Below are 21,344 nucleotides of genomic sequence, written 5' to 3' on the forward strand. Positions count from 1 at the left end.
TAGTGGAGACAGATGCATGTGACAAGGGAATAAGTGATGTCCTTATGCAAGAGGGGTGGCCATTGGCATTCATTAGTCAGGCTCTAGCTCCAAAACACTTGGGATTGAGTGTTTATCATAAGGAGCTACTTGCAGTCTTGGGAGCAGTGGAGAGGTGACAGCATTATTTAGAGGGGTCACCTTTTGTGATTAGAACAGACCATAAAAGCCTTCAGTTTTTATCACAGCAATAGTTGCATACGCAATTACAGAGGAAAGGTATCTCAAAACTTATGGGTTTGGACTTTACAATCCAATATTGAAAGGGTAAAGAAAACATGATTGCTGATGCATTGTCAAGGAGGGACGAAATGGGCAACTGTCATGCAATATCTGTCATCTTTCCTGCATGGATTCAGGAACTAGTACAAAGCTATGAGGCAATGTTTGGGTACAAACCATCCCTCTTACTCGCGATATCAGGACCTAATCCCACTATGGCTACAGTTAGCAATTATTTTTCACAAAGATAGCTATTGTTATCAATTCTAAGGAGGGAATTAGACATTGCCCAAAACCGTATGAAGCAAGTGGCAGATAAAAGAAGGACCGAACGTTCGTTTGAAGTGGGTTATTAGGTCTATCTTAAGGTCAAACGGTTCCTCCAACATCCTTATACCACAATTCTAGCTTCTAAGTTGAGTCCTAAGTATTTTGGGTCGTTCCCTATTCTGGCCAAAGTGGGAACTGTGGCTTATAGATTACAACTTCCGGAGGGGGTGCAAGTTCATCCTATTTTCCATGTCTGATTACTCAAGCCAACTAAAGGACCACTACCCAATGTAAGCACAGATTTACCTCCTATAGCAGGGCAACTGGAGGAAGAGGTGGAGCCCCGCGCCATTGTTGAAAAAAAGGTTATATACCGAGGCAGCCTACCTATCACTCAAGTTCTTGTTCAGTGGACTCATTGGCCACCGAATTATACCACTTGGGAGAACTTGCTAGAACTGTTGCAACAATTTACCAGGGCTGCTGAACTCCTATAATTCTTGAGGACAGGAATTGATTCGAAAGGGAGGGCAATTGTCACGACCCTAAGGGTAGTTAGGGAATAAGTCCTACTTTGTATGTTAGTTAGTTGTTGTTGTACAAGGGGGGAGGGAGACCTGGCTATAATAGATCCTGGTAATTATGTTAAAGAGTGATATAAATGTAATCTATTGGAGGGAAGGGAGGTTATCGAATAACAGAAGTACCTTTTCAAATCTCTCTCTCTTGTTCTCTTTCCTCTCCTTCCTCTCTCTTTCTTCTCGTACGACAAATTACTCAACTATTCAAGACCAAATCTTGGGTCTTGACACTTAACATGCACGTGTATTGTTCCAAGGTTAGATTCAATTGTTAGAAGAGTAAAATAATTGGCAGGAACATAAGGAAAGTAAAAAATGTGAATGATAGTTTAATGAAAGCCAAGAAAGAAAAATGTTATCCTCGCTCCCTCAAAGTTGTTCCATTAATGGATGACAAAGAGCTGATAACCGGTTTCCTTAGTGAGCTCAATCCCATCGGGCATCATGAGAGTGAAGCTACTGAAGACGATGAGAATATGGAGATTGAATTAGACTTTTATTCCATAAGTCTTACTTCCCTTTACATGCTTAATCCCTATTTAACGAGAACAAATATGGAAACATGAAATTAAACCCAAATGATCAGCCCCAAATAAACAGCCTAAACATTCCAAATATTGGATCTCTCAATCTAAATCTCTTACCACAATCTCCTCCAAATCCCCTTCAAATCATTCAGGATTTCAACACTCCCCCTCAAGTTGGATAATAGATGTTGATCATGTCCAACTAGCAGATAAACTCTTCAAAGCTAGACCTCTGTAACCCCTTAGTGAATATATCTGTCAATTGTTCTCTAGTAGGAATATAGGTCATGCAAATTGTCCCTTTCTCAATTTTCTCCTTTATAAAATGTCTGTCAACTTCTATATGTTTAGTCCTGTCGTGCTGAACAGAATTATAGGAAATACTGATAGCAGCTTTGTTGTCGCAGTAGAGTTTGTTGGGGAACTCTACTGTGATATGTAGTTCCTCCAAAAGATTTTGTAACCATAGCCCTTCACACATCCCTTGTGTAACAGTTCTGAATTCAGCTTCAACACTACTTCTGGCTACCACATTCTGCTTCTTACTCCTCCATGTTACTAGATTTCCCCAAACATAGGTATAATAGCCAGTAGTGGATCTTCTATCTTCTGCTGAGCCTGCCCAATCTGCATCTGTATAGATTTCTATCTTCTTACTATCTCCTTTCTTAAAGAATAAACCTCGCCCTAGTAAGCCTTTCAGATATTTGAGAATCTTATACACTGCTTCTAGGTGACTCTTCTTTAGTGAATGCATATGCTGACTGGCAACACATACAGAGAAAGCAATGTCAAATCTAGTGTGAGATAGGTAGATCAATCTACCTACTAGCCCCTGATATCTCTCTCTATCCACAGGCTTTCCAACGTCTTCCATTCTTTTCCCTGCCTCGATCGGGGTATTGCTTGGCTTGCAACCAAGCATACCAGTCTCAGTCAAAAGGTCAAGAACGCACTTTGTCTAAGAGACACTAATTCCCTTCTTGGATCTGGCAACTTCCATTCCTAGAAAATATCACATTTGGCCTAGGTTTTTTATCTCAAACTCTGTGGCTAAGACTTTCTTCAACCTCTCCACCTCTCCTATGTTATCTCCAGTGAGTATGATGTCATCGACATACATGATCAGAATGGTCCTCCTTCCATCATTAGATTGTTTGAAGAACATAGTAGATCTGACTGTCCCTGTTGATATCCTAGATTCTTAATTACCTTCGCAAATCTATCAAACCACGCTCTTGGTGATTGCTTGAGCCCATATAGAGATTTCTTCAACCTACATACTTTGGTTTCTTTTCCTTCCTTGTAAAATCCTAGTGGTAGTGTCATGAATACTTCTTCCTCTAGCTCACCATTCAGAAAGGCATTCTTGATATCAAACTGATGGAGTGGCCAGTCCAGGTTTGCTGCTAAGGACAAGAGAACTCGTATAATATTCAGCTTTGCTACTGGTGCAAATGTCTCGGTGTAGTCAATACCATATGTTTGAGTGAACCCCTTTGCAACTAGGCGGGCTTTGTACCGCTCTACTGTGCCATCCGCCTTATACTTCACCGTGAATACCCACTTACAGCTCACTAGTTTCTTCCCCCTTAGCTACGTCATCACCTCCCAAGTTCCATTTTTTCTAATGCCCTTATTTCTTCCATCACTGCTTCTCTCCATTTTGGAACCTCCAAGGCTTCTTGAATATTCTTAAGAATCTGGATTCTGTCAAGGTTAGACATAAAAGCACGACACTTGGCAGAAAGAGCATTGTAAGATACAAATTTTGAGATAGGATGGAGAGTACATGAACGAGGTTGTTTTCAAAGAGCAATGGGTCAGTCATCAAGATTTTTTACCTGGTCAGGATTGGGTTTTGGCTCATGAGTAGTCGAAGCTATCACCGGTTCAAACTCTTTTAGTGCTTCGGATGCGAGGGTCTCATCGGGCTTTGATTTAGGTCTCCTTGAGTAGACAATTATTCCCTGTCTGTTTGTTTTCCCACATCTCCCCCTGAGTTCAAGATCCCCTCTGCATTGGACAAAGAAGGAGAATGTATATTGTAAGAGGTAGATTCAAAGATTGCAACATCGAGGCCGATGTTTGAGGGTCGAGCTTCACTCAAGGACTCCCCCTGAAGCGAGTAGTAGGGAGTATGCTCAAAAAATGTGACATCCAGACTAACATATAATTTCTATGAAAGAGGGTCATAACATTTGTAACTCTTCTGAGTAGGGGAGTAACCAAGGAAGACACATTTGAGGGCTCTCGGATCCAACTTAGTACGTTGGGAGGTGTGAATGTGGACAAACACGGTGGACCCAAAAACACGAAGCGGGAGAGATGAACTGGGCCGAGAATTAGGGAAGATCTCCTGGAATTTTTGGAGAGGGGTTGCAAATGAGAGAATTCGACTAAGCATTCGATTAATGAGGAATGCAGAGGTTAGAATGGCATCACCCAAAAAATTATTTTTCATGTGAGAGGTAAACAGTAGGGCACGAGCGACCTCAAGAATATGCCGATTTTTTCGTTCAGCAACCCCATTTTGTTGGGGGGTGTGAACGCAAGAACTCTAGTGAACAATACATTTGTCTTGAAAATAAGGGTCCAAAGAATGATTAAAGTACTCAGTGCCATTATTAGTACGAAGAATTTGAATTTTTGTGTGAAATTAAGTGTAAATCATAGTGTAGAAGTTCATGAAGACAGAATTAACTTCAGATTTATCATGTAGTAAATACACCCAACAGAGACGAGAATGGTCATCAATAAAGGTAATAAACCATTTTGTGTGGGTCCTATTGGGAACACGTGAAGGCCCCCAAAGGTGACTGTGAATCAAAGTAAAAGGCAGTGATGGTTTATAAGGACATGAGGGAAAAGTAATGCGAGGATGTTTTGCAAGTTCACATACTTCACATTGTAAATCCAAAGGAGTTTTATTCGAACAAAGTGAAGGAAACAACCGTTTTAAATATTGAAAATTTGGATGACCCATTCATTTGTGTCATAATAAAAGATCACTATCCCTAGGACTGGATGTAGAATTACAAATAGAAGGATGACATTGTTTACTCATGTGAGCGTCATCAAAGTAGTAGAGCCCCTCGTATTCCTTACCACTGCCAATCGCCTCCCCGATGATAGATCCTGAAAGACACAATGGAAAGACAAAAATGTAGCTGAGCAATGAGATTGGTTGGTTAGCTGACTAACAGACAACAGATTGCAAGACAGATTAGGAACATGTAGGACAGACTCCAAAGTAATAAATTTAGAGATACGGATACTCCCCTTGCCAGCTATTGGGGATAAAGTATCATCTACAATTTTTACTTTCAAGTTACCAACACAAGGTGAATATGTGGAAAATAAATGATGGGTATCAGTCATCTAGTCGAATGCGCCAGAATCAACAATCCAGGGAGAACGGTGCAAAGTAGTACTAAGAGCAGTAAAAAAAGTACCTTTGTGGGCTAAGGAACCCGATGGCAGAGGCGTAGAAGATTGACCTGAGGCTTGAAAGGTCAAAAAAAGAGCATATAACTTCTCAAGTTGCTCGGGGTTAAAACCCCCAATAGAGGCTGACTGAGTATGATGGGCCATTTTTATTTGTTGTTCAGTGAAGGCCTGGTACCCATGAGATTTATTGGGTTGTCTGGGCTTCCAATCAGCAGGCTTGCCATGTAAAACCTAGCAGGTATCTTTGGAATGGCCTAATTTTTTGAAATGGTCACAAAATGGACTTTTGTTTTGTCTCAGCCCAGATCCTGTGGGAGGCCCACGGGTTACAAGGGCTGAAGCCTCAGGCCCAAATACAATTTTCTCCTTCAACATCACCTTCGGCCTACTTTCTTCAGGCCGAATTTCATAGAATACTTCCAGAATGGAAGGTAATGGCCAACGACCCAAGACTTGGCTCCTCACACCATCGAGCTCTCTGTTGAGCCCAACCAAAAATTCTTACACCCTCTCGTTCTCCATCCTCTTCTTGAATCGCACACTATCACTCGTGCACTCCCAAGATTCTTCACAGCTGAGACCCAGTTCCTGCCATAAACCCAGCATCTTTGTGTAGTATTCTGTCACCTCCCTGCTTCATCTGCCACAACCGAGTCTTTATCTCGAAGATTTGAGAGGCATTCTCCGCGTCGGAGTAGGTTTCGCGAATAGCTTCCCACACGTCTTTTGCTGTCGGTAGGAACATGTATGTTTTGTCGATTGCTGGTTGCATGGAGTTGATCAAGTAGGAGGTGATGAGGGAATTCTCAGACCGCCATTTCTGGAAGGCCGCTACCTCCTTGGAAGATGGTTGTTTGATCTCGCCAGTAAGGAAGCCCAATTTGCCTTTGTCGTCGATGACCAACTTGATGGATTGGCCTCATTCTCGATAGTTCTTCCCATTCAGCTTTTCTACGGTAAGACAAATTGAAGAATTTTTAAACCCGTCGGTCGAGGCCATGGAGGGGATTATCTCTAATTCTCCCTCCTGAGTTATCGACTGGGTGGACTCATGGCTGTCGGCCATGGCTTGCTAGGGTTTTCAAAGTGACCTGGGCTCTGATACCATGAAGACGATGAGAATATAGAAATTGAATCAGACTTTTATTCCATAAGTCTTACTTCCCTTTACATGCTTAATCCCTATTTAACAAGAACAAAGAGAACAAATATGGAAACATGAAATTAAACCCAAATAATCAGCCCCAAAGAAACAACCTAAACATTCCAAATATTAGATCTCTCAATCTCAATCTCTTACCACAATCTCCTCCAAATCCCCTTCAAATCATTCAGGATTTCAATAGTTACTTCCATAAAAATGGAAATGTAAAACATTATCTATCATAAAATTTAGAAGCAAAAATAAAAAATAAATAAATAAAAGAGATCTAAGAGGTGAAATAGAAAAAATAAAACCTCAAACTCAAACTCAAACTGGAGGCTACACCAAAAGTCACAAACTTAAGGAACATACAACAAAGATAATTTGCAATCAAAAAAAATTCTAAAGAATGTAATGATGTAAAAGAAAAAATGAAATAAAATAAGACTAGACTAAGAGTTTTAGACATACAGCAACAAAACAGAAGCACTTCAATGAATTTCCGTCCCTCCCAGTACACCGTCGCTTCAAAGCATAGAACTCCTGCTGTGTCGTTTGTTTTTTTGGGGTTTGGGGGGGAGGAGAGAGAGAGAGAGCAGTTAAAGATGGATCGAGACTGCAAGGATCATAACCTTAGCAAAATGTGAAGACCAGTGCAAGAATCCATTTATCTTTTATTTATTTATCTTGGTCAGGAGAGCAAGAGAAGGAGCATGCTAAGTCCCAGAATTGCCACAGCTCAGACAGATATTTGGAAACAGGTAGTTAAGAAATCAGGCATACATTTTGAAGTAATAACAGTTTTATATAACTTGGGTATACATAAAATGATTCCCTTGATGAGCTAGCATCCCAGAATGTTTACTCACTTAAAAGATTTGAATTCCAGTCAACTGACCATAGAACTTGTCCCTGATTATTTAAACTACTAAACTTGCAAATATGCACAAACAATGGGGAAAATAAATGAGCATTTAGTTGCCAAAAGTGAAAAAGAAGTGATAGTTGTTAAATTGAAGCATGAATTATGTCCATGGACGAGAAGTTGAAATGCTATAGCAGTAGGATTAAGGGAACCAAAAGAAAAGAAATAAAATTAAATGATAACATTTGTATAGAAAAGGTACCTACTTGTAATGCCCAATTTCTCTTCTACTCTTATCTACTTTATATTTTGTCAAATTTTCTAGCATATACCTTAAGATTTTCCTTTTTTCTGTTCCTAATTATTATCCTATAATGAACTTTTATCTCTCTCCTCATATCATGGAAACACGCTATCTTTTTCAAAGTGTTTTCATAATGTATAACACCCTTGACATAATGTTTCACTAGAACATGTTCCTGAAGCCTCTCTAACTGCAAAGGTACAACAGCACAAATTCAAGCCTGGTAACTTTAATTACCGACGATAAGTAAGCCCATAAGAGTCAACTGGATCCATTTCAGCCAAATCATGACTGAGTCTGGACAACAAAAAAACCAACCCAAGTTGAAAGCCTAACCTTGTTGTGGACACCCCACCCCCCCCCCCCCCACCCGCTTTCTTTTGGCTTTTTCAGAATAAATAAATAAAAAAAGGCACTATTATGGATTAAAGGTTTCAAATTTTTAAAAATATTATATTGTTATAGTTAAACAATCAGGTATTGTTTATATTTCACGTTATCAAAGTTTTGGAACAATGAAATTGGCTATCCCAAACCCTTTTGCTTAAGGAGGTTGAGTTTATCATGACAAATTCCACAATTAGAAATACCCTAACTGAGAGATAGTATGGTATTTGGAGTTCAATCAACATGTCATGCCACATAATCTAGTGCCTCTGTGCAAGTCCACTCCAAAAGTTAATGTGCATCTATCTAAGAACGAAGATATTGAGAGGTTGGAAATATCCACAGGAGTACATTGAAGACTAAACAATCATGGTTGGGCAAGCTGTAATTTGGATGTTGTGTCATGTCCTAACTTTTTGTTAAAACTACCATGGTGGCTTGTCAATGCTGTGTCATATCTGTGCTTCTTCTTAGATACTCTAGTTTGGATCTTTGGTGAAGACTTATCAAGGAAAATATGAAAAAGTACAAGCCCCACTGATCTTTGTAAATCCTTTACCTTCCAGCCCACCATGCCTTTGACATGATTGCATATTTTTTTATCGCAATTTCATTCTGTTTTTTATTGCAATTTCATTCTGACACTGTCCCACCGGAGAACTTGTACCCACAGATCAAAAGTAAAAAGACATGTTAAATCACAACTCACCTGTTCAGCATACTTTCTTTTATAGCTGTCAACATGCCTGGAAAGCCATAAAAACATCTCAATTAATACTTGAGATCCAAAGAACTTCTAAAAATGTACATGTATAAAGTTAGATCTGAGTGCACATCTCTGTACATGCATTTTTGCATTTGTAAGTTGATAATATCATGCACAATTTAGTAAACCATCAAGTAAACATCAAAAAAGCATACAATCCAAATTGAAGCAGGCAACTAACCTCATGTACAACATGGATTCCCAGTGCGCTTCTGCTCGCAGCCATGCTGCTGTCTGCATGTTACATTAGACACAAAGCCAAGAAATAAGTTAAGTACTTTCATAATATAAATAAAGGACATGAGAAATCTCCAAGAAGTACACAAGAAAGAGCAATACCAACCCAATATTCTTCATCAAGCACAGCTTCACGGGCAACAAATCGGCCAAAATATCGCTTTTGCAAGCCTTTATATTCCTGGTCACTCAGCTGTAGCCGATTAAAAGAGAGTTCTGCTAACTTTGAATTATCACTCCTTGAAACAGCTGACTGCCAGATACTTTGGCCATTATCACAATGGACTTCAAGAGTTTTCCACTTAGAATGTGAAACAGGATATGTCTCCCTGAAAAAATATACCCAAATAAAAATTTAAAAGTGAGATAACAGCATAAAAGTATAGTAAACACTGTTGATCCCTCTACATAAAGTTAGAGCTATCTTAACATCATATTGAATTGTACTTGTTGGGAATTAAGGCACCTTAATTCTAAATTCATACTCTCTTATTGTGAGTCTCATTCTAAGATTTTGTTCACAAATGCAAAAACTAAAGGCAACACTTCAGTCATTCTAAAATTTTCTTGGTTGTTGACCAGTTGACCTTACAGCAACATTGCCTGGGATAGTTGTATCCCAACAGTCATCGGCCTTCAGTTGATGTTCCCAACATTCGGGTTTGGATGGTCAAACAGCACTGGCTGACAACCAATGCTCCAGCAACCATTTCAGACATCAATACTTACATAAAACTTGGATGCCTTCAGTTGAGCCCATACTCCATTGGTGTCTATGGCAGTCAAACTTCCAGACACTCTAGAATTGCACGGTTGACTCTATTTTTTACTGTGTCCCTCAACTGTCCTATTTTCTCAGCAATCTAGTTTGGTCCTTTGATTCATACTAGTCCCTTATGTTTTCCTTTAGTCTTTTTTTTAATTACATTTGGGGTTCATTTTCTAACATTAGACATGTTTGTGTAAACTCATCAAGTGATTCTTCTAGGTTCTTCTGCATGCCTCTCATCAACATGTCCTTTACCATGCTCCACAAACCATTCACTATCCATACATCAACTAAACCACGTATCACATCAAAACCATACCACATCTTACTGAAATCATAGATTCAACCCAATTACATACTAAAATCTTTGACCTCATATCCTTGGACTTAAATACACCATAAATAAAACATACACAAGTCAGAATCACAGCTGTCCTCTCACAAAATTGTTCTTGTATGTTATAGGTTAGCAAACTAGGTGACAATAGCTCCGCTGCCTCCCAAAAACCATACCAACAGGTCAAAAGCCGCATCAGCTTTCCTATCAACCAATTCCTCATTTCAGGAACAATTGTGTCTTTTTTTGCTCGTAATGATGTTTCGCTATTAGATCCAAGGGTTGGATGTTAAATTGAATGAACCCATACCCCAATAGAAGGGCTTAGGGCTTGCACTTCAGATTGGAGTAGGAGACTGGGAAGTTATGAAGCTAGTTACTATCCTTGCTAATTGGATCAGATCAGACTTGGTCCAAATATGGCATTCCCCTCTCCAATAAGATCTAGCTATCAAGATTTAAGGGTTCTAAAAGATCTTCAGCACACTCAATACTGACTTTTTTGAAATGGATGGAAGAATCCAGAACAAACTCTGAACAACCATTGTAGTCAAATGCTTAGTACATTTAACTCCAACACATCCTACAAGTATCTCGAGTTAATGTTGTCAAGTAATTAATATGTCAAGGAATGGGGTTACCATATTCATGAATATAACTTCCTAAACCTCTGGGTTGATACAAAATTTTCTACAGTAAATTAAGGTCACTTTCCCATATTTCCATTTTTTAGTTTTAAAATATTGTCCTCTTTTCTTCCTTATTGCCATTTCATTGCATCTCAAACTTGAGATTGCATGTTTTGTTATCTATTCACATACAATGAGTTTAATACTTGGCTTTTCCCTCTCCATGATATGATCTATGAATATTCTCCATGCCCCATTCTTTTGTCATCTTCACCTCCTGCTCTCATATTTAACACTCCAAATTCTGGTGGTTTCTTTGCTTTTTGTCCAATTCCAATATAGTGAAATAGCCCATCTATTCTTCCACCAATTCTGTAACTACTTGATACTGATACATTTCTTTCAATTATAATTAACTTATACATCATTCACAGCCAGACAAGTGCTGACTGGAGTAACTTAACAGGATAGGTCCTTGCTTGCTGATGGTATGGTTGGTTTTTATTGCTCTGCCCCTATATAAATATTATGATATATTAAGGTCAGAAATCCACATTTATAAAAATTTTGAATCATCATTTTAAAGAGAAAACCTGGATTGAATAGTAATGGAAAAGCAATAGAAATGCCTTCATGCCTAAATTACAAAAATAAATAAATAAATAAATAACAAACTTATTAACTAAAACCCTTCAATCATCTCATCTTTAAGCAGTTAGAAATTTGAAGTTCAATTGTCCAAGCAAATTGTACTTGTTCAAAAATAACCATAACAGACAAATTTAATGTCACTTCTCCCCCACAACTCAAAAACATTTTTTGCTGGTAGTACAACAAGTTTCCTTTACAATAAATAATGTAAATTTAAACCGTGATAATCACAGTGACAGCCAAAATGATGGAAATGAATCCTCGTCCATTTGTCCAATTTAAGAAAAAAAAAATTGAAAAGGTTAGTGGCTCCAACCACCAAGGCTAAGGATTACTACTCCACATCATATCCACCATGACAAACAAAAAAAATACAAGTTCGTCAAGCTTCCAAGAACTGTAAAATGAGAGTAGGGGAAAAAGGACTCTCAGGTGACCAATTCAAACTTCTGTTGGAACCAATCAACATGAGGTGAGGTAGAGAACACTTCAAAGACAGGTACCTTAGCAAAATTGCAAGGTACTTCTATAACTAATGAAGAAATATTACAAGAAAAGAATACTTATGCCCCTGCCCCCAAAAGGATGCCAGAACAATCAAGCTCAACAGATCATTAACCAAAAACCCAGGGCTGAACAAAGTTATGGCATGATGCATGAGGGTCATTGGTACGTGACCACCTGAGCAAATTGCCTGGTGGTTCAGAAAATGTGCAATAAACAGGAGATCTTGAGTTTGAAAACTAGACAGAACTGCTACATGCACTCACTCCACCATGGCCTTGGTGGAGCCATTCTATCTGTAGCATTGTGAACCAGTGATTTAGCCTAGATTCATAAAATTCAGTCCTCTAACTTGAGAAACAATTGGGGCCCCTCCATGTCTGAAACAAAATATACTCAATCACAGAAAGAGCTTGAAAATTTCCTACAATTCTGATGTGTAAGGGCCTGCTTGGTATCACTTTTTAAATTTCCATGTTCACATTCCGTGTTCTCAAAAATAAAAACAATCTAAAGTTCAGCCACCAACAATTTCATGAAAATATTAATTTCAGAATTAAGCATTTAGGTATCTGTCTTATCCTAAGTAGGGGTGTTGGAAGAAAACTTTGTTGAGATTATCTAATTTTTAGTTAATTGGTTGATTCTGGTAAGGTTAGTTAATGCTGTTATTTCTGTTTAACTGATTAGTTAAGTTGTTACTGTTTCTGTTATTTGCATCCTATTCTGTTTTCTCGAACTCAATATAAAAGCGAGACATGGGCATGTACTTGAAGATAATGGAATATATGATCTTTGATTCTTCTTTCTCCCAGTGTCTTCTGCTACCTTCCTTCATGTATGATCCTTGATTCCTCTGTCTCCCAGTGTATTCTGCTATCTTTCTTCATGGTATCGGGAACAGAACGCAGGGACCTAGTGCCTGGTTGCTCCATCAAATTGCCTTTGATTCGAAAGGTTCAGGCACTCCTCAACTCACATCGTGTTCTCAATTAACTAAGATCCGTGACAGCCATCATCAAAATGGACAACAATATGGAGAGGTTTGAAGGAGTCATTGACAACAGAGGCGTGAATCAAGCTGTAGGAGATCCGATGCATCTACACAGTGCTGATCATCTAGGTATTTTGTTAGTCTCGTTTCCTTTAAACAGTACGAATTACAGAGCCTGGTCTAGGGCAATGAAGATAGCTCTTGGAGCAAAGCATAAACTAGGTTTCATTGATGGTGGAATTCGACCACCTGAGGAAGGATTGGAACTGTTTGAAGTTTGGCGAAGGTGCGATTATATGGTCTTATCTTGGATCCTCAACACTATTTCAAAGGATTTAGTCAAGGCTTTTCTGTATACCACCACATCAAAGGAGCTGTGGGATGAAATCACAGAACTATTTGGAGAGAGTAATGGCCCTCTCATTTATCAAATTCAGCGAAAAATTTCCTCTATTGCACAAGAAAATTCTTTGGTCTTGATGTATTACACTAAACTCAAGAAGCTTTGGGATGAACTTGCAGAAGTAGAACCATTGCCACATTGTACTTCTGGATCAGCTCGTGTAATGGCTGAAATAACAAATCGGAACAAGCTGATGCAGTTTCTAATGGGATTACATGATGGATATGACCAGGTACAAAACCAAATCCTGCTACTTGATCCATTACCAAAACTGTAAACAAGGCATACTCTATGATCTTAAGGGTGGAATCACAGAGACAAGTAGTCTCTTCCTTTGCTGAAGACAGAGATGTTTCAGCATTGCTTGCAAAAAATCCTAACTCTCACACTAGTTCACGGCAAGATCAAAAGAAAGGAAAGGGATCTAAGGGTCACTATGTGTATTGTAAACGTGATGGTCACACCAAAGATCAGTGTTTTAAACTTGTGGGATATCCGGACTGGTATAAATCTAACAAAGAAAAGAGGGGGACTAATTGTGGAACTGCAGCTCAAGTGAGTGCGAAGCAAGAAGAATATCAGGACACACCTGTGGATAATGTCAAAACAGAGGAAGAGGAATTGGGGGCCAATTTGGCCAACACTTTTATCAAGTTTCTCAAGACCAACAGTTCATCCTTAAGCCTAAACAAAATGCTAAACTGTGCTGGTAATGTTAATCGCATTCGTTTATGTTCTTTTGGATCTGCTATCAATGATTCATGGATTTTAGACAGTGGTGCTACACACCACATGTGCTTTAACAAACAGCTATTTCATTCCCTATTTACACTTACCCAAACTGTTTCCATTTCTTTGCCAAATGGATCCACTGCCACTGTAACCCAAGCTGGTTGTGTAAACCTAAGTCCGACATTTCATATCCAAGAAGTTCTTTACATTTCTACATTCCGCTTCAATCTGCTATCTGTCAGCAAATTGTTACATGACAACAACTTAACTGTGCTGTTTTTTCCCATTGGCTGTCTCATTCAGGACCTGAGGACTAGTGCCGTTGTGGTGGTTGGGAAGCTAGAAGGCAGGCTATACAAACTGACAAAAACCAGCTTCACAAAGGATAGCATTCTGTTGTTTGTTACTCAACTTCATTTGTATTACCTCATTCTTGTTAATGCTACTTTTCCTGTTACTTTCCTGACTAATAAAGAGCATGTTTCACAAGGCCTCTCTGTTGCTCCTACTGCCTTGAATACTCTTGTTGATTATGATATATGGCATGCTAGGTTGGGACATACTTCACCTGCTAAAATGGCATTTCTTCACTCCCTCAGTCACCTGACACATACCAGTAGTCCATGCACTATTTGCCCTCTGGTCAAACAACCTAGACACTCATTTCCTAACAACCCAAATCTTACAACAGATCCGTTTGCCCTTACTCGTGTGGACGTATGGGGTCCCTATTCTACTGTGTCAATTAGTGGGGCACGATATTTCCTGACTATTGTTGATGATTTTTCAAGGGCCATGTCATGACCCAAGGAACAATAGAAGGGCATCATTGTAATAGGGTTGTAATAATTTGTTAGGATATTTTTCTCTTTTTGTCTTTTCCCTTTTGTCTTATAGCTTAGGTGGTTGGTGAGCTTTGTTTGTTAGCTAAATGAGGCTATACATATATTGCCTTAGCTATAAGAAGTAGGCATGAAAAAATGAATTGAAAACTCTATTTCTCTCTAATATTTCTCTCTCTTTCTCTCTTTCTCGATGATCTCCTCCCTTATCTCTTGTTATTCTCTCCCTCCCAACTGATTTCTCCCCCAAGTTCTTCTCTTAATATTCTCAATCTTCCTCTCATACCCTAGCTCATCCCCAAAATTCATGACAAATTGGTATCAGAGCCGTACCATCCTCGGCTGTGATTCTATTGCGACTCCGATTTGAGGGCGAATCCGATTGGGGCTCAGCGGTGTGCTGCTCATCTGGATCAGAAGGTGATTCCGACCAGAGCCAATTTTCCTCGGTTGTAAATTCAATCATTCTTGTAAGTGAGTTGGCCAATTTTTGTCGACCATAATTTCCGTCGTCGATTCATAGCGGAGCTAGCGACCTCTGTTAATTGCAACAGAACTGATGGTCTGGGCAGTTGAACAGAGGTGGGTCGACCGGCGGGCACACCGGAGGCAACGCGAACGGACGGTCATTCATGAGAGGCAACAATCTGTCAAAGGTGACGCAGGCCAACAGGCGCTCGTGACTATAGCGGACGAAGAGTGCAGACGTCCTGAGGCGATTTCGAGTCCATCGGAAGTTGACGCAGACAACCAGGAGGTCATGACTGGGAAGGGGTGACGCGGTTTGGTTGGGCAAGTGGAGGTTGATACAGACAGCCAAGAGATCGCGACTGTTGCAGGAGTTCTGAGTGATTGTGATTGTGCAGTGGGTTTCTGGCAATCCTGGTTTGGGCGAGGAAGTGGGTGTTGCGGCCATTGTCAAATTATAGCCGGTGATTGGGCATAGCCAGGGGAAGGAAGCTTTGATGCATCACAAGCTGGGCTATCATTGGCAAGAAGTTTGTGATTGGTAGCAATCGTGACTGGAGCGAACAGACAGTGAAGCTTCCGATTGGCACATTGCTGGTGCTGCGACTAACTTGCCATAAGCTAAAGCGGATTCAAGGCCAGGTGATTGTGAACTGGACGGCGTCACAAAGAGGGGCGACTTGTAGGAGGCTGATTAAATCTTCGGCCATTGAATTGGATCTGGACAAATCTAGGTAGAATCGCTTAAATTTTGAAGCAACTTGAAGAAGTGCAGGAGACGGGTGATTTTCGAAAAATTGATTCCGATGCCTAGGATGATAGATGGTTGTCGTAGCACTGAGGTTTGGAGTTCGAGAGGCAAACTTCATCAGCGAGCTAACCAAGTGAATTCTGATCCGTTTAGACTATTACCAACCAACATGGTTAATTTCCAAGTGATGGAACAACCCTCGGTTTGGACGTGTGAATTTGGGAGGCGAAGCAAGGTGGACAGAGTTTCAGTTTCTTGGCATGTGGCTGGTTTCACTAGTGAAAGTTCTGCCAAGATAGATAATATACACGTGAAGCCGTGGGAGACTCAATTGCAACAGAAGAATGTTGCATCTTCAGTGGGGTGTCCTATTCGGGAAGCTAGGGGAGGCAGTTCACACATGAGGCAATTAGAGCCTCGATGGCAGCAGGAGAAGGCTATAGTTGGCAACAACAAGAATCATGATCATTTTATCCAGAAGAATCAAGCAAAGGAAAGGTGGAATAAGGAGCCTAGCCGAATTGACAAAAAACCCAATAGCAGGATACATGAAGCGTGCAAGGAATTCGAACGTATGTTACACGAACAATTGCAGGAGTTCGCAATGATACTTACTAAGAAGTATCATTACAACTTTCGCGTTGAATTCTTCGAGGATTATCATGGGAGTCTTAACAAATGGGACTTTCTTAAAATGGAGCAGTCGAAAAACGAATACCTTGATGTAGGCTTAGGAATTGACAAGGAAGATGGATGTAATAACAATGCTGGCAGTGACATCAGGGGCTTGGTCCAGGGTGTTTGGACAAAAGGAACACACCGATCCCCTTGGAAAAGAAGTTCTTGATAAGGATGTTCCAAATGATAATCATAGAAGTCCTTAACTAGAGCTGAATGGTGCAGCCAGTTGGATGACAAGGATAACAGGAGGCGACAAGGAGTTTCTGGAATTGGAGAGGAATTCTCTTGCTGAGTATCGAAGGCAAGTCGGCAATTTGCCATTGCTACATTTCCAGGATGTTGCTGGAAGTTTTGCAGTAAAATATGGCAGTGGGTTGGATGGAAATGAAATCACGGCAGCTAGGAATACGTGCATACCTATGGAAGTTCTAGGGAAACTTAGGCTTGGGATTGATCTTGGGCACTTAAGAACAAAGAAGAAGAAGAGGCCTAGAAGAAGAAAGAAAGAAAGGAAGATAAATCAGCTAGAAAAGGCGGGAATTGGATGAAGCAATGGCTACTTGCTGCAAGTTCTTGGGGACAAGAACTCTCTCAAGAAGAGGGGAATTGTCATGACTCAAGAAACAATAGAAGGGCATCATTGTAATAGGGTTGCAATAGTTTGTTAGGATATTTTTCTCTTTTTGTCTTTTCCCTTTTGTCTTGTAGCTTAGGTGGTTGGAGAGTTTTATTTGGTAGCTAAATGAGGCTATATATATATTGCCTTAGCTATAGGAAGTAGGCATGAAAAAATGAATTGAAAACTCTATTTCTCTCTAATATTTCTCTTTCTCTCTTTCTCGATGATCTCCTCCCTTATCTCTTGCTGTTCTCTCCCTCCCAACTGATTTCTCCCCAAAGTTCTTCTCTTAATATTCTCAATCTTCCTCTCATACCCTAGCTCATCCCCAAGGTTCACGACAGGCCACTTGGACCTTCATGATGCAGCAAAAGTCTCAGACCATTGTTGTTTTGCATCACTCAAAACTGTTGGAATTGACAATGGCAGTGAGTTTGTTAACCTTAAATGCAACAAATTATTCAAATCTGTTGGGATTGTTCACCAACGCACATGTGTCTATACTCCAAAACAAAATGGAGTTATTGAGCGTAAACACAAGCACCTTCTTGATATTGCACGAGCCTTACTTCATCAATCCCATGTCCCCAAGATTTTTTGGTCTGAATGTATACTTACTGCCACACATATTATCAATCGGTTGCTTTCATCATGCTTCATTGGAAATCACCGTACCAACTATTATACAATAAAATTCCACATTACTCTCACATGAGAGTCTTTGGATGCCTTAGTTTTGCCACTAATAATACACTGAAGAAAGACAAGTTTGAGCCAAGAGCCTTGCCGTCTTTGTTCATTGGCTATTCAACTCAGCAGAAAGGTTATAAATTGTAGGCCTTCAAACCAAGACCATTTTTGTCAATCGTGACGTCCAATTCTTTGAAACCATTTTTTTGTTTATTCACCTTCAAGTGTCTGATCCAGTTCCTAATCCTTTGCTTCCAATCGTTAGCCCCTCTCTTGACACACATTTTAAAATACCCCATACTACCATTCCATCATCTTTCGGCTCTCCTCTTCCACCTACACCCTCATCCAATAATGACCTTAGCTCAATTTCTCATACTTCTCCTACTCCTACTTTCTCCTTAAATACACCACCTTCACCTACTCTAGCCTTGTCTCCACCACCATTGTGCCAGAGTACTCGACCCATTACCAAGCCTACATGGCTTCAGGACTTTGTATGCCTTGCACATCATCAAGCTGCCCCAACTGTCTCTTCCTCACTTGTACCAGGTATGAATTTGACTGCACCTTCCTCATTTACCTTTTCCCCTTCTTATGCCTCCTTTATTCACAATGTTTCACTTATATCTTAGCCATCTACCTATGACCAAGCTAAATCAAGTCCTACTTGGGTTGATGCTATGAATAAAGAGTTACAAGCTCTAGAACAAAATAACACCTGGAAGCTTACCACTCTTCCTAAGGGTAAGAAAGCCATTGGTTCTAAATGGGTTTATAAGGTCAAGTATAACGCTGATGGGACTATTGATCGTTACAGAGCCTGGTTAGTTGCTAAGGGTTATCATCAAGTTGAGGGCTTGGATTACAAGGATAGTTTTTCTCATGTTCCTAAGCTAGTTACAATTTGGATATTCATTGCCTTGGCCACCTCTAAAGGCTGGCCCATTTATCAGCTAGACATAAATAATGCCTTTTTACATGGATTTCTTGATGAAGAGGTATATATGCTTCTGCCTCCCGGTTATTCTAAAGCTCAACCTGGTCAAGTTTTCCTATTGCAATGTTCCCTCTATGGACTCAAACAAGCTTCACGCTAGTGGAATATTGAATTAACAACCTTCCTTGCTGCCTTGGGTTTTACACAGTCTTCTCATGATCGCTGTTTGTTTCTACAGTCCACTAGTTCTCATTTTGTGGCTCTCTTGGTGTGCGTGGATGATGTTATCATCACAGGTGATAATTTAGAGCTTATTCAACAGGTTAAACACAAACTTGACAGTAAGTTCACCATCAAGGACTTTGGTTTCTTGAAATTTTCTCGGCCTTAAAGTGGCACTCTCGCCTTCAAGAACTTTCATCACTTAGCGAAAGTCCATTCTCAATCTGGTGGCTAAAACAAGCCTTGATAAAGCTAAGTCTTCTCCGTTTCCTTTATCTAAAGGTCTGCATTTGCATCCTGACGAAGGTGCTTTCCTTCTCACTCCTGAACAATATCGTCAATTTGCTTGGTAAACTTCTATACATCAATTTAACCCAACCTAACATCAGTTATGTGGTTCAGCACTTAAGCCAATTCATTGACAAACCACGTCAGCCTCATCTTACTACTACACTTCAAGTTATTAAATATTTGAAAAGGACTGCTTCTAAGGGTTTATACTATCCTGCATCTAACAATTTGTCACTCCAGGCCTATTGTGATGCCGATTGGGCCTCTTATCCTTCCTCATGCAGATGCAGGTCTCTTACAGGTTATTGTGTTTTTCTTGGCGATGCATTGGTGCCCTGGAGGACTAAAAGACAATCCATTTTTTCGTGTTCCTCTGCTGAGGCAGAGTATCGCAGTATGGGATCAACAGTTTGTGAGCTTTTATGGATCTCTTACTTGCTAAGGGACTTCAATATCCCCTATCTAGTCCTATTTCGCTCCATTGTGACAACCAAGCTGCTATTCACATTACAACAAATCCCATATTTCACGAATGCACAAAGCACTTGGACATTGATTGTCATCTTGTGCATGATCAGTACAAGCAGGGCTTTATTCCCCAGTACATATTTCCTCGTCAGAATAACTTGCGGGTGTCTTTACCATGCTGTTAAGCTCAGCTCAACATCACATTCTTGTTTCCAAGTTGGGTCTGTTGAGTCCCCAACAGCCTCCAACTTGAAGGGGGCATGATAAGATTACCTAATTTTTAATTAGTTGATTCTGGTAGGGTTAGTTACTGCTGTTATTTCTGCTTAACTGATTAGTTAAGTTGTTACAATTTCTGTTATTTGCATCCTATTCTGTGTTCTCGAACTCAATATAAAAGCAAGATTGACGATAATGGAATATATGATCTTTGATTCTTCTTTCTCCTGGTGTCTTCTGCTACCTTCCTTCATGTATGATCCTTGATTCCTCTGTCTCCTGGTGTATTCTGCTATCTTTCTTCAAACTTCCCTGGCAACAAATTGGAATTAATCTACCAAAACTAAAAATCCATTTACCAATTTTCCCTTTTTCTCTTGTTCTTTCTCCTCCCCTTCATAAGAAGAAGGCAGTAATCAAAAAGCAACCCAACCAGTTCTCACAATTCAACCTGACAGCACACACTTCATAAAACTAATAAACAAAAAATAACAGAGTCAAAAAATTAATAGCCAGAATTCGAAATCCCTAACTGTTACAAACAAAATCCTCTTAAACTCTGAAAATCAGTAGCAGAATGATATGCATACACATGCGCAGAGAGCGGATGTAAATAAGATTCAGATATTGGCTTTCAGTACTCATTATACCTAAAGACGCTGAGCACGACCAGAGATTGGCGTTTGGCGCGCTTTCCGAGCACCCAAGCTGTCAATTCAGGGGGCTGCTGCCGTACTTTAAACTGCGTCATGAATTTTCCTTTCAGCTCCATCGCCCTTCTCTAACTGCCTCTCAACTCTTCAAATTTCCACGTTTCGCGCAACAGGAACATTCGATTACTTACAGGCAACCCAGAAAACCTAAAACCTAAAAAAGTGTTGGTACTTCCTTTCTAATATCTCAATCAACCAACTGAAGCTCAACCCATTCGATTACAGGACTTGGAGCTGATTGAGGAGGTAAATGAAAAGAATGGACGATCTTAGTTTGAAGGATCGAACCCTGATTCAGGAATCTGGCCGTGAGAATTTGCTGGATTTGACAGGTGAGCTCTCTCTCTCTCTCTCTCTCGAACGGTGAGGTGAGCAGAGAGAAGGGAGAGAATTGAAAGAACTTTTCAGTCCTTCATTGTAACATTTATAGATTTCATCCTCCTATTTGTTATCGATAATGATTAGGTAAGGGATAATGATTTAAAAAAATTTAGATAAATGTTTATTTGATAGCTCTTGAGTTTGACCTCAGAATGTTTTGATAATAAATATTTTATGTCAAATTCTAATATCTTCATATATTATATTAAGTTTGTTTTGATAGATTTGATATATATATAAATTATTTA

At 39.8% G+C, this 21,344-nt stretch overlaps 1 protein-coding gene across 8 annotated transcripts in view; it reads right to left on the reverse strand.

The window, feature by feature from the left end:
* The window catches only part of LOC127791236 (uncharacterized), a 71,534-nt gene extending 50,400 nt beyond the window's left edge, over positions 1 to 21,134 (reverse strand). For 2 of the 8 annotated variants that reach the window (XM_052321111.1, XM_052321108.1), the window contains exons 1-5: positions 20,653 to 21,133; positions 8,899 to 9,121; positions 8,737 to 8,789; positions 8,499 to 8,535; positions 6,705 to 6,779 (exon numbers count right to left, since the gene is read on the reverse strand). In XM_052321111.1, the coding sequence (XP_052177071.1) occupies positions 6,705 to 6,779; positions 8,499 to 8,535; positions 8,737 to 8,789; positions 8,899 to 9,121; positions 20,653 to 20,774 (510 nt within the window). In that variant the 5' untranslated portion in view covers positions 20,775 to 21,133. Of the gene's footprint in view, positions 1 to 6,704; positions 6,780 to 8,498; positions 8,536 to 8,736; positions 8,790 to 8,898; positions 9,122 to 20,652 lie in introns of all 8 variants that reach the window. The other 6 variants (XM_052321109.1, XM_052321097.1, XM_052321112.1 and 3 more) reach the window with 5 other exon arrangements.
* Between the last annotated feature and the right edge of the window lie 210 nt (positions 21,135 to 21,344).

Source organism: Diospyros lotus, chromosome 1 (assembly GCF_014633365.1).
Source record: "Diospyros lotus cultivar Yz01 chromosome 1, ASM1463336v1, whole genome shotgun sequence".
Classification (NCBI taxonomy): domain Eukaryota; kingdom Viridiplantae; phylum Streptophyta; class Magnoliopsida; order Ericales; family Ebenaceae; genus Diospyros; species Diospyros lotus.